General features: G+C 25.9%; 1 protein-coding gene across 1 annotated transcript; it reads left to right on the forward strand.

Annotated features, from left to right (window-relative positions):
- The first annotated feature begins 2,259 nt into the window (after positions 1-2,259).
- On the forward strand, positions 2,260-10,265 carry LOC118071894 (neuropeptides capa receptor-like). Its single transcript, XM_035091377.1, has 6 exons — positions 2,260-2,395; positions 7,135-7,225; positions 7,492-7,691; positions 8,179-8,421; positions 9,354-9,687; positions 10,067-10,265. Exons 1-6 carry the CDS (start codon positions 2,275-2,277, stop codon positions 10,263-10,265), a joined length of 1,188 nt encoding a protein of 395 aa, XP_034947268.1. The 5' UTR covers positions 2,260-2,274.
- The last annotated feature ends 5,265 nt before the right edge of the window (positions 10,266-15,530 follow it).

Consider the following 15,530-nt stretch of genomic DNA (forward strand, 5'->3'; position numbering starts at 1 on the left):
AGCTACAAAGGTACGATTATAATTGCTTATCAGAATTAAAAGCTGAAAAATTGGAATCGTTAAATAAAACAAATAGTCACAATGAAAAGCATAATGAAGAGCTTAAAAATAAAACTGAGCAGTCAAACAACAATGGTAATGATAATAAATATGAAACTGGATGTGAATACATTGATCAAAGAGTTGAAGGTGGATCACATGTATGTTTTACTGATAAGATAATTAAGTTGAAAGAGAAAAAAAATTTCCCAGATGATGAATTAAGCAGGTCAAATGTTGAACATTCTCGAGTAGAAAAAATAAATATGATCAATGAAAGTGGAAGTGCAGTTGAAGAGAAAGCACTAGAGCGAAATGGAATTTGTAATGTAATTTCAGAGATTTCTCACGATAAAACTTTAGACAATCAGCGAAAATTCGAAGCAAATGAAAATACTCTAGAATGCGTGGAACAAGTTGAGAAAGTTATTGCAGTGATAAATGCTGACTCCTTATCCGATGATACGGAAAATTATGGAAAATCTAGAAATTCTTCTGAAGAAACTGAAGATGAAGATTTAATAGCAGTTTTTAACGTTCTTCAAAGTGACAGTGATACGTTATAAATTGAACATCTTCCTTGAATATCTTCAAATTGAAATAAAAATATACAATTTGATATTATTTAAGTAAAATTTTTACATTAATCTTCTAAGATTAATTCAATGTAATATTTACTATTTTCAAAAGGTATTCAAAGTAACTTTACGTCAATAAAATCATTCAGTTAGTATATTAATCGACAAAGTGTGAATAGAACTATGGTGAAAATTCTTAAGTATCATAACAAAGAGAAAGTTTTATCGAGGTCTAATAATATGCAAATGAATAGTCTTTGAAGATTTGAACATATTGTAAAGAAAGAGCATTGTCATTGCTATCCACTTGCATACAAAATAATCACAAAGAATCTTTTACATTAAAATGCTTTCAAAAGAGCAGTGAAAAATAATTTTTTTTTTTTTATTCGTAGAATATGTATTTCAGCTTCTTTTCAGGTCTTTTTTATTTTTTAAAAAAAATGTAACTTGACTGATAGCTAAATTTTTATGCATTGGAAAATATTTCATCATGATACATTGATTCATTATACAAATGTATCAATATATAAAAATCATATTGCTGTACATAAAAAACCACCATGAGTAAAAATGTAAAATATAAATCTAAAAACAGGAAACTAAATTGCTTTTGTGTAATATTATATAATGAATAAATTTTCACATGAATGAACTAATAATTAAAAAATTCATTCAAGCTTAAGAACGCCATAAACATTTTATAAAATAATACAATGATTAATTTTCAAGTTCACTTATCTATTATTTTGATGATAAATGACGGAATAATTTGCATTTAATCAAAACCATATAATCTTTTATGACCAACGAAAAGGGTATTCTAGGAAACTATCAATAATTATGAAGGTCTTTAAGACCTGTCTAAAACAATAATATACAGTAGAATATAAATTTTCATATAAGTCTGTATATATATAAAGAGAAAGAAAAATTCGACATGATATAGATAAATATACATGATATCGAAGATGCCAGAGGTGGTAAATGTTAAGGGTAGCCTGCGTAGTAGACGAAACGCATGGTTGGAGAGCTATACCACTTCCCAATAGTTTCATTCGTCCGCGGTCTGGTGAGCCGCAAGCTCTTAAAATTACCCTGATCATTTTCAACGAAACATAATCTCCTCTCATGCCTTTTTTAGTCCTTACAATAAATATTGATAAACAGTAAAACTATCATAAAATACTTTAATTGAATATTTTTCACTTAATAACTGACTTAAATAATAATTATTTAAATATACCATAGAATTAAAATTATAATGAAACAGTTAAGAAATTTTAGTTATAATTAAATAGAAAAATAATGGTTAAATTGATGGGAACATAAAAAATGTAGATAGTTAATGAATTGTAAATGAATGAGTGATGTGTTATAGATAAATCATTGTGATTGTTAATTAAAGAAGATAAGCGCGGTGTTTACTGATTTATTGAATAGTTGATTAAAATAATTGTGCAGTGAAATGAATGAAATGGATTTTAATTTATTAAATGAAACAACTAATAATTCTGATATATTTTTATACACGGATAATTTATCACTTTATTGGAATATTAGTGAAAGAGAATATTTGGAATTTTATTTCGGTCCTAAATATTTATCGCTAACAACAGTAATACCAATAACTATTGTCTACGTGATTATTTTTATTATGGGAATATTTGGTAATGTTATTACTTGTTGGGTTATTTTACGTAATCCAATGATGCAAACTGCTACCAACTACTATCTCTTTAACTTGGCATTATCTGATTTACTATTACTTGTACTTGGTAAGTTTTAATATCAAAATTTCCTTATTTAGTAATGAAAGTTTTGTTCAAATAAATAATTTTTATTTTTAAAATAAAATATATGGCATGAGAGAAAATATTTGTATGGACAATAAATTCAAACAGTACATAAATATTTGCAAGGATATAATAAAATGTTTTATTATAAAGTTCTTTTCCGGGGAAAAAAATCAGAATAAATTTACTTTCAGTTCAAGTTGGAAACTTTTTTACTCAAGTCATTAAGATAATACTGCTGAGTTTGCTGCTATGTAAAATATTTTTCTATTCCCTTTGGGCTGACCATATACGATTTAAACTCCTAGCATCGACTACTTTGAATGCACTTGGAGATTTAACAGAAAATTTTATTTAAACTTTTGAGAAAAATCACACCTACTTTGACCAGAGTATAAATAAAATATACTTATTTTTTTACTGTAATTGTGTACAAGTCAAAACAAATTTATCAATAAATCTGTGGCATGGGGTTTATTAAAGAATGTTATATTTTTTTCCTTTTATCATTTCATCAAAAAGCTTTGTCACTCTTTTGATTATGTATTTATCCGGAATTCATTTGGTTTAAATCACTGACACAAGATTTTTTCTTATTATATCAAACAAATAACTATATTTTTGATATTAATAATTATCATTTTACTCCAAAATGATAAATAAAATAAATTAAATCATCATCAATATTAATTATCCAAATATTTTTTAATTACTCAAAACGTTTGCATTTAATATGTATTTATAAAGTTCACTTCAATAAAAATTTCCGCTTTGTTGATCATTGAAATTTACTCTAAAGTTTTAAAATAAAACTTTTTATTAAGAGAGTCTATGTTTAAGTATTATAACTTTTTTCTTATCGATAATACCGGAGAAATAAATAAAAGTTTGATACAGCAAAGTTGTTTTGAGTTTTTTAAAAAAAAATTTTCATAAATAAAAAACATATCTGATAAACGATTTGTTATTTATATTGTTATTGATACTATGAAAGAATATTCTTCATGTAAGAATATGTAATTTAGACAAAGTTGATGATAAAACTTAAGGTAAATTTGACAGTGTAAAAATGATAATTTTACTATCTCGATTTTGTGAGATTCGAAATAACTCAAACATGCTTCCTTGACATGATTAGTACAAATTGCATGTTTACCTAATGCCCTAACTATGGTCAGCCATTCTGAAGATGCATTTGTTGAAGATAATTAACAGCTGACAGGGTATTCTAGTGATCTGGTCATCAGTATAACATACATTATGGTGGTTGTTGTATTTTAACATGTTGTCTTAATGGTTGTGTCTTTATTTTCTAATTCTCTCTGATTAATGCTCTACAGCACTTTATCCATTTCCTTGATTATTTTTTTTCTTTCATTGCACTTCAATATTTTAGATATTTTTTATGCTTGATTTACAAATTATCTGAAAAATATAAAATTTCTAGAACATGATCTGTAAAATATTCATGAGTTTGAATTGTGTTTTGGTGATGACATCCAGACTTCCATAAGTAGGTTAATGAAGGCATATTCATTTGAGGTGAATTTTTCAAATTTTTGTTTGAAAAATTGTCCTCATAGTTACAAATAAATCACAATTGGATGGACATTTCTCCAATCTAATTAAAAAAGTAATGAGTAATTTTTTGATGGATATATATATGGGTATAGATGATATGCTGAGTTCGAAATTTGTTGCCTAAAAAAAAATACATGGAAATATGTGACTGGCAATGAATTAATTTGAATAGATATTGTTTGGATAAGTTATGATTATAATTTATTTAAGCATATTTAATTAAACTTGCTATTAATTTCCACTCTCGTCTGTAAATGTTGGTAGCCCAAAAAGACCAAATGAAGTAGAAAGTAATATTAATAAAATTTGTTTGCCTAATTTTATTGCAGAGTGATATTTATTCTTCTTCATTATTTATATTGGAATTTAGTTATTTTTGATGATATTTTTAAGAAAAAAATCACCATAATTAATATCATCGACGTCTAGCATCTTCAGGCGTTAATTAGCAAATAGGAAGCAGCTTGTAATAGAGTTGTCTTCAATTTTGTACTTGATTAAGATGATGATTATAAAATGTCAGAATATTACTCCCTTAAGAGCACTTCTAGGATGAATATTAATTCCACATGTAATTCTATAACTTATCAATCAAATTCCTTCATTATCAAGAAGACCACTTATAATTAACGAGTATCATTTTTTTTACTGTAAATATTATTTTTCCATTTGAAGCAAAAATTTCAGTTAACGTAGTACAATTATTTTAAATTTTTATTCATTTAAAAAATTGTTTTATTTTGCACAATAGCTTTTTCATTTCACTCTAGTATACTTGTTGGTATGGACAGCATTTGAAATGTGCTCATATATTAAAACTTGCATGCGACAACAATTCATTTTAAATTTGTAACACCAACTTTATTATTACAAAAAGAATATTATTTTTAAAAAAAGTTTGTTTTTTGTATTATGGTAAGTAAATGAAAAAGTTTCATATTTCTACAATTAGTAACATGAAATTTTAAATATCACTGTTGTGTTTATACATTGTCTATTATTATAACATAATTTATTAACAACTTGATCTATGTATAAGATTATTGATATGATTCAAATAATGGGTCAAAAAAATACATACTACCAAATATTATTACTCGTAAAAAAATACAGATTATTTTTTCTTTTTCTCTAATAAGATAAAAAAGTAACCAAAACAATTAATGAATGATTTCTTCATTATTATCATGATGAATATTTATTTTAATTTCTAATTAATATTTCGAAATTGAAGCTTGAATCAATTGTGTAAACAATCAATAATAACAGTAAGGTACTTCATTATCTGTGTTGTAACAACAGCCACAGGAACAAAATATGAAAATGTATTTGATAGTCAAACAAAAAAAAAAAAACATTTTTTTTATTTCCAATTTGTTTGAATAATATAATTTCTAAAAATATTTTTTTAAATTAAAAATTGAAATTAATATTCTTGAAATTTAAGACATCTAATAATGATAATTTCGTCAATTATTCATATTCTTAGTTTAAATAGATAATAAATTTATTTATTCATTCCATTAATTTATAAACAATATTAATTTTTTTTATGTAAATAACCATTCATTTACTCTGCTCCATTTTCCTCGGCAATTTATAATCCACAGCCTTTAATTCACTTCTGTATCAGGTGCTACCTTTTGTGTATGTGCTCAGGTAATCATTCTGACCCTATTTTCACACCTATAGATTCCAGTATTTTCCCACCTTCAAAGCTAACTGAATTGTTGGAATTAAGACAGTTTCTATTTTCAATTTAAAACAATATTAGGATTGGAAACCCAACTGAGTGTTGAGACCTGGACAATCATTAAAACTTTACGATGCAAATGATTAAAGTGTTATATTAGATTCTAAAATGAATTTTTTTCAATGCCAATTGAACAAATAATTGAATGTTTTTGTTGATTCCCGAATTTTTTGGAAAGCCAATAAATTTCAAGCATTGAAATAAATATGTCAATAACACGAATAATAAACATAAATTTAGTCTGATTTGATTACTGGGTCGGTTCACCCCTATAATTTTGCTCCCTACAATTCACAGTAAATCCAAACGACATTTAGCATCAGCAAATAAATTATAGTAAATGTTTAAGAAGGCATAAGTAGATAGTTTCATTGATTTATATGATGAAGAGGATAACAGGTTTTAATATGTACTTATATACACTATTCAAAAGATGTATTTAATTGAATGAAAATATTTACTTATGTTTAGTTTATGAAACCTACTTTTATGTGACACTGTGACTAAATACATCCATAAATAAATAAATATCAATATTTATTGTATAATTAATAAGGAATGATACATAATAATGAAATTTATCACTATTATAAATGTGAATTTTACAATAATTTAATAGGTATAGTAAGACAACTATTGAATTTAATTATGATATATTCTTGAAATAATTAATTATGAAAAATTAATTAATCCAAATTTTCTGTTGTCTTCTTGTGCTTCCACAAGACAATCCCAATGTCTTATATTTTTTTCTATTACTCTTTTGTTTCGTCTTTTTAATTATCCTTCGAATGGTGCACCTGCTTTCTGTATGCTGCCATTTAAAAAAATTCTTTATATTTTAGAAAAGATTCAATTAATATAAGTAGTTGGAATCCATTGTTTATGTAAATTTAATGCTTTCATCAAATTCCTTTTTAAATTAGAAAAATGATGCTATCAATGGATCAAATTTATTAGTAGAAGAAATAAAATTCCTCTGGACAAAAAGATAATGCATTAATCATTAATATATTTTATTTATAGCTGATAAAATTTATTTATAGTGGATGAAAATCTAAAAAATTTTTGAAGGTGTGAATGATAATAATAAAACTTCAACAAGTTTCTTAAGAAAAGTCCTTCAAAGACTCTTAAGCTGAAAAACTTTTTATATTTGAATTTTCTGTAGACATTAATGTGTTGATAAGACAATTTTCATCTTTTTATTTTAATCATCTTTCGGAATAATTTTATTAGATTTCAAAATCATAAAAGCTAAAACAAATTCAATAAGAATTTCTATTACTATTTCGTGTCTCTATTTAATGTTCATAAGGTAGCTCATAATTCTTAGAGCATGCTATAATGATTTATTAAGACATTTGGAAATTTATTTATATTCTAGGGCTTCCTTTTGAGCTGAGCGTTTTCTGGCAGCAGTACCCATGGGTTCTTGGATTGGGATTATGTAAAATACGTGCTTACGTATCAGAAATGTAAGAACCTTGAGGATGTTTGATCTAATAGTTCAACTCTTCACACATACTGATGGAAGCTTTTCTTTGTTTATAATCCAAAGTTCAGTCATATTTATTCATTTTACTCTATTTTTATATTTATATCTTACAAAGATATAATAAAGTTCTAATCATACTTATACTTTTAACATCATGATATCACCTAATTATCATCAGAAAAGAAGTTCTCTCATTTCAGAAAACTAATAATAACTTCTATTGATGGTTTCTCAATTTTTTTTTAGGTCATCTTATGTATCAGTATTGACAATAGTGGCTTTTTCTATGGAAAGATATCTAGCTATTTGTCATCCTTTGCAACTTTATACTTTGAGTGGATTAAAACGACCTTTACGGTTTATTTGTGCATCATGGTTGTTATCTATGATTGCTGCATTACCTTTTGCTAATTACACTACCATCAACTATGTAGAATATCCACCTGGTAAGCTTTGATAATTTTTTTTACTTCATACTCGATGATCCACCTAGTCATAATTTCATTTAATAAATAATCCAAAATGTGATGATAAAACAAACTCACACTGTTGCAACGAAACTTGGAGTTTTTTATATTGAAGTAAGTTGATAAAACATTTTTTAAAGCTTTTAAGTCATACAAGGTAGCCTTTTGGTCTTTACGTTATTGATAAAAATATCATTTAATCGAATAAAAGATCGAAAAAGGTAAATAACAAAGAATTCCAACTAGATAACAAAGAAAAATATAGAATCAATTGATCAACTTTCTTTTGAAACAATGTCAAAATTAATTTATTGAAGAATATTGTATTCAAAGCAACATATTTTAATATAAAAATCCTCTTCAGCGCTATGAGAAAAATGAACAATTTTTAATTAAAATAAAGTTACAAAAAAGAATTGAAAAAGTTTTTAATTTTTCAACTCACCAAATTGATGTAATATCACAGGAAGTGGACAGAACTCAGAGGAATCAGCTTTTTGTGCAATGTTAGCACCGAATATGCCCAACTTTCCTCTCTATGAATTGAGTTGCTTGATCTTCTTTGTTATACCTTTGATCTTGATCATGGTGTTATACATACGTATGGGTCTGAGAATACAATCCAACGCACTTGAGATGAATATTCAAGGTACAATTCATGGAGATAGACGACAAGAACAATCACGAAAAGCAATCATAAGGATGCTTAGTAAGTAAACTTCACTTAAGTACAATACTGAATTCTTAGCTATATTACCATGTAACTCCAATAACATTAGAAAGGATTCATATATGAATGAAGTGAAAATTCACTTGAAAGTTGTGAATTGGAGTAAACCAATTATTCAAAAAGTCAATTTATTTTTTAATGAAATTCAATAAACATGGGATGATAGAATAATGGTATAACTAACTTGTGTTACAACATGAGGAGAACATTGAGAACCATGTGATTTTGTATAGTTACAATTTATAATCGTCATAACTTACTAGATTATGTAGTTTCAATTTTCCTGCCCTCTTTTGACACAAATATGATTACCATCCAGATATCTATATGTTGTCTATGACACACTTTACTCCTGCACTTGTAAATGTAATTTCGCCTTGGATTCTGCATTCAAGGAAATTATCAACTGTCACGCGAGAAATTATTAAATTTATTGAATTGTTTTCAATCTAATTAACACATGATGTTATCTCTCTTTTAATATGTATATGCTATATTTTAATTAAAAATTTAGAAACATAGTTGCTGATATTATCAGATAGTTAATTATTAAACATACATTGCAGTTGATTTTAAATAAGTAATCTAATTTTAATGTTTATTACTTTTGTTACTGTAGGTATTTTTATTCCCTCCTTCATTAGATAATTATCTTATTAATCATCTAGCTAATTAAACTTTTCAGAAAGAATTTTAATAATGTTTATAATAAATTTCATAGAAAAGCTACAATAAAACTTTTAAATGAAATGTTTAAATATTTTGTCTTACTGATGAAGTATTTTTAAAAATTTATGATTCCCAAGTTCTCTTAATTAGCTTGAAATTAATTAAAGTTAAATATATAGCATGATATGTAAGAAAATTAATAAAACATCATTCATGAATAAAATAAATGATCAATATTTCAGCTGCTGTGGTTATAACGTTCTTCATATGCTGGGCACCATTCCATGCTCAACGACTCCTGTATGTCTACGATTCTACCAGAGAATTTAGTGGAATCAGTGAATGGTTGTATTTTCTCGGTGGTTGTCTGTATTATATAAGTACTGCGATCAACCCTGTATTATATAATGTCATGAGTACTAGATACAGATGTGCTTTTATGGAAACACTATGCTGTACACCGGTCGTTAATCATTTCAACAGGGAAGATCAAAGTAGCATAAGGGACACAATGATTTATAGATGTGGGTCTTTCAAATCCTCGCAAATTAACCGCAATCGTAACCGAAGCACAAGGTGAGAAAATTAATTATATGTTTCCAAGTATACAAGAATTCCTAGAAATATTTTTTTTTCAATGACCAGGAGGTATTGGATGATTTACTGGGTTCATTCAAAATCAATACTCAACAGGAAATGATTTTCTTTCGTTGAATAAAAGAAATCAGTTTAAAAATTGATGGTCTATGATCAAAAGAAACACTTTGAAATAGTGTTAATAGTTTTTGAATCATTTTATTTTAAGTAAATAAAATCTTTCCTGGATGTTTTATTGACAATAAAAATTAAAAAGAATATCTTTATTTTTAATGAACTTTAAATTACTTTCTTAAACACAAAATTATTTATTAATAGCAACTGACTTTTATGTAAACACTTTTTTATTTATGAACAGATCTCATTCAGAAGTTTTAAAAACTGACCAGAGCAAACGTCTGAGTGGTAACGAATTATTTATCAATCACAACACACTGAACAATGGTAGAGGAAGTCAAGATTCTAGAAAATTATCATTAAAAATATATTCGACTAATAATCAAATGGGATATCAAATCAATGAAGCTAAAGCATTGACTGATGAAACAAATATTTAATGGACAATGTATTTAAAATACTTTGTAAATTTATCAACCATTCCAACTGTGATTTACATAAGAGCTTTCAACATATTGTAATTAATAAATTAATTTTTTTTAAGACATGACCAAAATATTACTTATTTTATTGTAAATAATATTGTAAATAATATATATATATATATATTTAATCGTTTAAATCGTGAAACAAAATGTCTGTTATTCTAAGAATAAATTAATCACTGAATGTTAAATAAGAAGTTGTCATTTTCTTTGATTTTTACATCAAAATATATAAACTGTTGGTAATGATTGCTTCTGATAAAAACTAACAAAAGCAGTCATGCAAGATTTCAGAACGTTGATAATAAACACGCAAGAATCTTTTTTTAGTGTACCTAAACTATGAAATTGACTGTAGCTAAATATTTTTACAATTCAAATTGCAAGATTGTCAAAAATTTCACATTTATCAATTCATGTCAAATTATTTTCTAATCATTTTCTTGTCTCTATACCATCTTGACATGTTTTGCTAGAGTCAGTTGACTAACTTTCTAAAAAAAAACTGCGGAAATTTATCCCTTATTTTTTTTAGCTTTTGATATAAGGTCAAGATGTGCTTGAAAATTATTTTAAAAAAATCGTTTACTGTAAAATCTACTTCATTAAAGTCTATCCTTTTTAAAGCAAAATTTTTAAATATTTTTCTGAACTTCAAATGTACATGAAGTTTATTGATCAAAGTTAATACATACCAAAAGAGTTGCCAAGTTAATTCTTGGACACCACATCTTCTCATATGTATTATGTTTGAATTTACTCGTGTCTAAATCAGTAGATTATATCTTTCTGAATGAAACATTAAAAAATATTAATATTTCTTTAAAATATTCAAAACTTTAAACATAAATTCTGTCTTTAAACTTCTAATCTTGACAGACTTTTTATTTATTTACTCAGATCACATTATCTTTTTTCGAGCTTCTTTTTTTTTGAATAATTAAGAAGGTCGTAGAAATAAAAGTAACTATTTGAATTTATAACAACAGATCTTAAAATTTCTTTTTCTTTCTTTACTACTAAACAATATAATATCAGATAATTATTTAAATGAATTACCTTGTAATGAAGGAATGAACATATTTTTTTCTGTCCAATTGTTTGCGGTGAGTCAATTTATTCTAGTAATTTATTGACAATGTATCAATTTCATTATCAAATTCAGTCAGTAAATAGATAGGTAAACGATAATATATCACATCTTCCAAACCACCAACTCTGTTCTTGTGCCTGATAATATTGTTGTTCACCAGCGAAAAATGCATTGTGTGCCCATAAATTTTTTAAGAAGTAAAGAAATATTCCAGAACATGGAAAAAATATAGTCATTAAGAAAATAAAAATAAATGCAAGTTAAAGAAATGTAAGAATTATAGTTGATAATGAGAATATTTTGAAATTTTATTTTAAAAAAATGGTATAAAGTCATCAATAATAATGTTATTAAATGGATTTACGATAGAAATCGTAGTTATTATTTAATTTTTTTTTATAGATCCTATCTTTAAAAGTTTATACAATATCCCATCCACTGTTCTGCACATAATAATGCCTTCATATCTCACTTTCACACTTTCCATTTATCTTCAACTGGAATAGAATCACTGTTTTTTATAAGAATAAAAGATTTCAAGTTGCAATATATATTCTTTCAAGATCCATCAACAAAGTCACTTGAACGTAAAATTCGTCTTCAACAAAAATGAAGAGGCAGCATTTTATCAGTCATCAATACAGCATAGTGTAAATCAATATTGTCTGACAACCGTGACTGATTCTCCTATTCAATTATCTGCATCATTGACTTGTTTTGCGAATGAAGACATCACCTAAATACATTCAATGTGATGTTAATGCTATTTGATCTTGAGTTTCCATTTAAAAAAAGGTTTGCAAAGTTTTTACTAAACTTGAACATCTGAATTAACAATAAGATTTGCACTTGATTCTATAACTTAATTTTGAATGTGAATATTAACTCCTGATCAAGATTAATTATTCAATATTAAACTTGGTTATAACTCTTTGATTCGATCACACAATAAATGATCTCGAAAATTCTGTTACCCAGTAATTTTGAAAGGTGTCTGGTAATTAAAACTAAAGATTGTTAAGTGAAAATGAAATGAACAAAAATTAAGTTTATTATGTTGGAAGATTCTAAAGTTTAAATTAGTTTCAAAGAAAGTAATTAGTTTGAAAACGCTTGTAAAATAATTACCAAGATAATCGAATATTTATATACGTAAATTTAAAAAAAATTTCTTGGCAAAACAGTAAAGCAATAATGAATAGAGACAACCCTATTCCAGGACGATGATGATAAAGCTTTGAATGTCAAATTGATAGAAATTCGAAGCACAATCGTGTCAGTATCCCTGATACAAGTGAAGATCTGACAAAACTCAATTTATGGGAATATGCCATCATAAAAGCTTGATACTGACAGTAGAATCCACAATCCGAGCCTGTTTGTCATTTTCATTAGCTGATGTTAATGAATCCAACTCGATATCTGAAAGCTCTTTATTTAGAACATGAAGTAGTATAAATCACTGATAATATTATTAAAGACAGGAATAAATTTTGATACTTGTTAGTCACGCTCAGTAGTCTTTTGCTCCATCATTAAAAGGTGCAAAAGTGATGATCTATATCTCTACTAGGGTTACACCTACTCTGAGGGAATAAATTTAGGGCAGAAAGACTGCGATAGAGGAACAAAAGTAGGTTACTTTCTGGAGATTATTAATGTAAATAGTTGAGAAGAATACAAAGAGTTTCGATTATGAAGGATAACAAAGTGGAAAAAATTCATACAATAGATATAATAAGGAAGAAAAAAGAACCATAAAACCTTGAGTATTCGGATCGAGGTAAGAAAGTTTTTTCAAATAGAAATCATCAACAGTGATATAAAAAAAATAAAATAAAAAGTGAGTTTGAATTTTAATTTTTTTGTCACCAAGGTTATTCATATTCTATTTAATATCTAAGAAAATTTCACAAGCTTTTTTCTGTCTGTTTATGAGTTGAAAATTTCATTCAACAAATATAAATATTTTTTTATTTCTATGAATAAATTTTTTACTATTCAAATAAACAAAACTGACTGCGAAAGAATTTATGATCATTTTTTTATAAATATGGTGATTCTTTTTCATGATAATATGTAAAAAAAATTTTATCAATTAAATCTTGGTATGAATGCTTTAGTAAAAAAAGTGAAATAGTAATGAAAATAGATCGTTCAATTAATTAAACATTTTTGATGCACTCTAAATTTAACAAGAATTTTCAACCAAAAGTATGAACATAAATTTGTTTAAAATAAATATTATAAAAAATGAAAATAAAATACCATTCTTAATACTTTATTAAATTCATCAACATCATCCTAAATTATGTGGGCTCTGAAATCTACGAGTTAACAGCATACGAAGGTCTCGCCTTCCAAATTTATGTATTACTTATAGCAGATGAATTTCATTAATAAAACCATTGAAAAAGAACATGAGATGAATAACTGTTAATTTGAGAGTGAAGATATGCAATCGATGCAGTAGGAATGAATGGGTGCATAAATTTCAGACAACCTTGAAAGCTTGAACGAACAATTAATGATAATGCTGAAGTCGTGCACTAAAATCCATCTCAACAAAGAACCTAAAACGATTAAACACTACGTCAGCTATGCTCTTAATCGATGGTTAACTCATTTGTATTCTTCTTGTCCATGTATCCTACGAATCACTGCCTTTAAACAAAAAGTCTTCATTAAATTGATTGTATAAATAAAAATATTTTATTCTATTAATTGAACAACAATAACTCTTTTTTTTCTGTACTTTTAATGACAAACTATTCCACTTATTATAATTTTTTTTTTCTAAATAACATTTTATATTATTATAATTAAAATTACAATATTAATTTCTATAATATTTTCTATTTTTATTCATTTAAAACTTTTAAGTGGTTTTGGAGCAGCTAAACACACACTTTATATTGCTTTCAAATTTTTTTAAAGTTGATTCCTCAAACATGTAACTTTATAATAACTTTTAGATAGTATGTTACTGTCAGAAAATACTTGAACAACAATATAAAGCTCTTAAATTATCTCACATTTTGAAGTAGAGACATTTTTTTATCATATAGCTTAAAAGCAGATATCGTATACATCTTTTAATTTTTTTCAACAATTTTATGTTCATTTTTTGTACTTAAAATTAAAATTTCTTTTCCTTGAATAAAATTTACACTAATTAATTCAATCACTCTGCCTAAATAAATAAGTATCCACCATAATGGTTTTAATCAGAAGGAAACTTTCTCAAGAAGTGAATTTATTGTAAAATAATTTGAAACTTTCAATTTATCTTCTAAGAAAAAGACTAAACCGAGTTGTTCATTTTAATATTTATATTTATTAAAGCATTATTAAAAAAGTTTTATAAATGATTGAGATTTCATTATTTATAATACTTCTTATTGAATGATATTTAAAAAAATAATTATTTTTAAACCTCACAAATATTTCTTATATTTTATATAATTGCTACGTCTCAAGCTAGTTAATCACAATAAATAAGCTACTTTTTGTAAAAAAAAAAGAACAAAAAATTAAATAAGCTAGCTGTCGATAATATTGACGGTGAGAATCTAGCAGATTTGAGTGTATTATACTCATTTATAAATGTCATAAACTAAATTATTATTACATTTTATCTATTTTTTGTGCTTTTTCCAATTTAAGTCTATCACACTCACACCATTTTTACACTTATACAATTCTGTTGGAATATTGATGCTAACCCATACCTAAATTTAGGTCATTAACCTACCAGTCGTTATCTGTCATCACTTTCTATTTGGTGTCAGTCTTACTAGGATGAGATGTTTAATCTACTGAGGATAACAGTCTCCAAACACATGTTATGTAGTCTATTGTCTGGTAGACGTAGGGTGAAACGTACAATCTCCAAAACATAATTGTCAAGTATGTAGAATGATAGTGGATGAAGGTTTGCTCCTTTATCCACCATGTTTCTTAACTATTTTAATGATAAGAAAATGTTCCTATCTTTGTGCACGTACTTATGAATTAGTTTTCATATTATCACTATTTTTTTTTTTTTTAAATAATAAATATCTTCAAAGGAACGACTTCAAAGAAATTCTTACAAGGAAGTTGATAGCAGAGAAGTTGACATAATG

This window comes from Chelonus insularis, unplaced genomic scaffold (assembly GCF_013357705.1).
Source record: "Chelonus insularis isolate UGA/USDA-ARS -01 unplaced genomic scaffold, ASM1335770v1 contig_130_pilon, whole genome shotgun sequence".
Lineage (NCBI taxonomy): Eukaryota > Metazoa > Arthropoda > Insecta > Hymenoptera > Braconidae > Chelonus > Chelonus insularis.